The sequence below is a fragment of the Bipolaris zeicola genome (genome assembly GCF_000523435.1).
Source record: "Bipolaris zeicola 26-R-13 unplaced genomic scaffold scaffold_688, whole genome shotgun sequence".
NCBI lineage: Eukaryota > Fungi > Ascomycota > Dothideomycetes > Pleosporales > Pleosporaceae > Bipolaris > Bipolaris zeicola.
This window is the reverse complement of record NW_006912737.1, coordinates 1-2,008: the sequence shown is the minus strand read 5'-3', so window position 1 is coordinate 2,008 and position 2,008 is coordinate 1. Positions and strand designations below refer to the sequence as shown.

Sequence of the window (2,008 nt, the reverse complement as noted above, 5' to 3'; positions counted from 1 at the left end):
AGCACCCAACCCCGTGTAACAAACTATCGCTAGTCAGAAAGTGATATTCTAGTTAGAGTTAGTGGCATTTTGGTCGTTTTCTAATGTAAGGCCACACCTGTGGTAGCATGTTTAATACAGTAGCAGTTGGGGAATTATTACGCTAAGTGGTGGTGTGGCGGTCATTTGCCACATCGAGATTTCGTATCATCACGTGCGTGGCGTTAGCCAAGGGCCGCTAAATCCGTTTGGGAGGGGCGTCCGAAAGCTAGACTACACTTTCGCAGGTGGTAAGCGTCCGCCTGACTATAGAAGCAGAGGTATTTTCCTTCGCAGTCAGATCAATGTCCGGGTCTAGTAAATGAAAAGGAGCCTCTTGTGTGTTATCAGATGGTTCTATTGTCTCCAGGTCCAAGTTCCTCCTCGCAGGTGATGCATGAAATGATTTGAGATTCCTCTACCCAGTTCGGAAACAATGCCTTTGCCGATATTAAACACCCCCAATATTTCCCGGCAAGTGCTCCTTGCGAAGTACTTCCTCCGGTGGGGATCATGGCAAGGCAAGGAATCGAGAGGACAACGGGTTGATCATTCGTGCTGAGGTATTCCCCATGGGAGAGGTCTCCGTCGCCTAACCCTAGAGGTGTCTGAGCTTCGGCAGCTGCTGATGTTTAAAGGTTGTCCCAATACCAGCGCCCCACACTCGGCATCACCCCCACCTGGATAAACAGCAGGCCAACGACATGGGGCAGAACCATGAACATTGTCTAAGCGACCTAAACAGGCAAAACCGCCGTGAACAGCCAGGAAGTCTTCTACTCTTCTTGCTTGCTGCATGTTAATCTAAGGTGGAAGAATGAGGACAATCCGGCTTCAGTTGGATCACCGACCCAAGACCCAAGCTGCTGCACCTGCTCTATAGACTTGACAACGAGAAAATAGCCAATGAATTCGCTCATCCAAGGATAAAGAGAATATATATAAGCCCTTGAGATCCGTCCTCCTCCACCATCCTTTACCACAGAAGAACTTCAATTAACTATTCCGCCTCAGCCTCGCACACAATCAAAATGGTCGTTCTCCTTACTCTTCTTGCTCACATTGTGGCAGCTATGTAAGTACTAAGTCCTTGCACTTGAGTCCGTTTTCAAGCTGATGGTTGTGTACAGGGCTATTCCAGCACCAGTACCTGCGCCCGCGCCACTCCCAGTTCCCCAGCAGACAAAGTAAGTACGCTGGTGCAACACCATTCCAGTGAAGTGTTGGCTTATCATATACAGTCCAGAAGCCTGGTTCCCTGACGTTTGGGGTTGCCGCTGCCACAGTGCGGAGAAGGACCTTCCTCTTGTTCAACCTATCTGCAACAAGTTTGGAGGCACCGACACGACCATCTATCCTCCAGCCAAGCCGGATCCGTTCTTAGGCAGATTAGTTTGGGTAAGCTGTAATTCTTCGATCAGTCTTTATAGTCTATGCTAACATGACCATGTAGTGCCAGAAAATATCCCTCAAGTCGGCCCCAAGGGCGAACAGATTGGCAGATGTGTTCACCGACGCAACATGCCAGGAGGAATTTGGCGCGGGCTTCGTAGCACAGTGTAAGAACCAGGGTTATACACTGTGCTTTGGCGAGGAGGAGTGTTATTAACTCTAATATCAATTTTGGAGGGGGGGGGGGAGCCTAACTGTTCAATGTACCGAGCTAACCTCAAGTAATATGTGTAAGCGTATTAGAAACCACTCCGCTAGGGTAGCCATAATAATAAACATTGTTTGCCTACGTTAACGCAATGGATATGACCATCAACATCTTAATAAGAAGGTGTTAAAGTAGCTTAATTGTAACGGCTAAGGCGCTAATCAGACTAATATCCGAACAGCATCCGAAATAAGCTCTGTTAAACTTAGCAGGAACTAGTAATATAGAATCTACTCTACGGAGGTGCCTCACAAAAGTTCTGTCCCGCCAAGAATAATCTATCCGATGTACGGCCGCCTTAGCCGAGGCTTGTCTCTCCCCTCTATGTAC

General features: G+C 48.1%; 1 protein-coding gene across 1 annotated transcript; it reads left to right on the top strand.

Moving 5' to 3' along the window:
- Positions 1 to 1,260: 1,260 nt before the first annotated feature.
- On the top strand, positions 1,261 to 1,627 carry COCCADRAFT_113670 (uncharacterized protein; the record flags this gene model as incomplete). The annotated part of the gene is made up of 2 exons (XM_007720833.1): positions 1,261 to 1,416; positions 1,472 to 1,627. Coding segments are annotated over 2 exons (312 nt in total), but the record flags the coding sequence as incomplete, so codon positions are not given.
- Between the last annotated feature and the right edge of the window lie 381 nt (positions 1,628 to 2,008).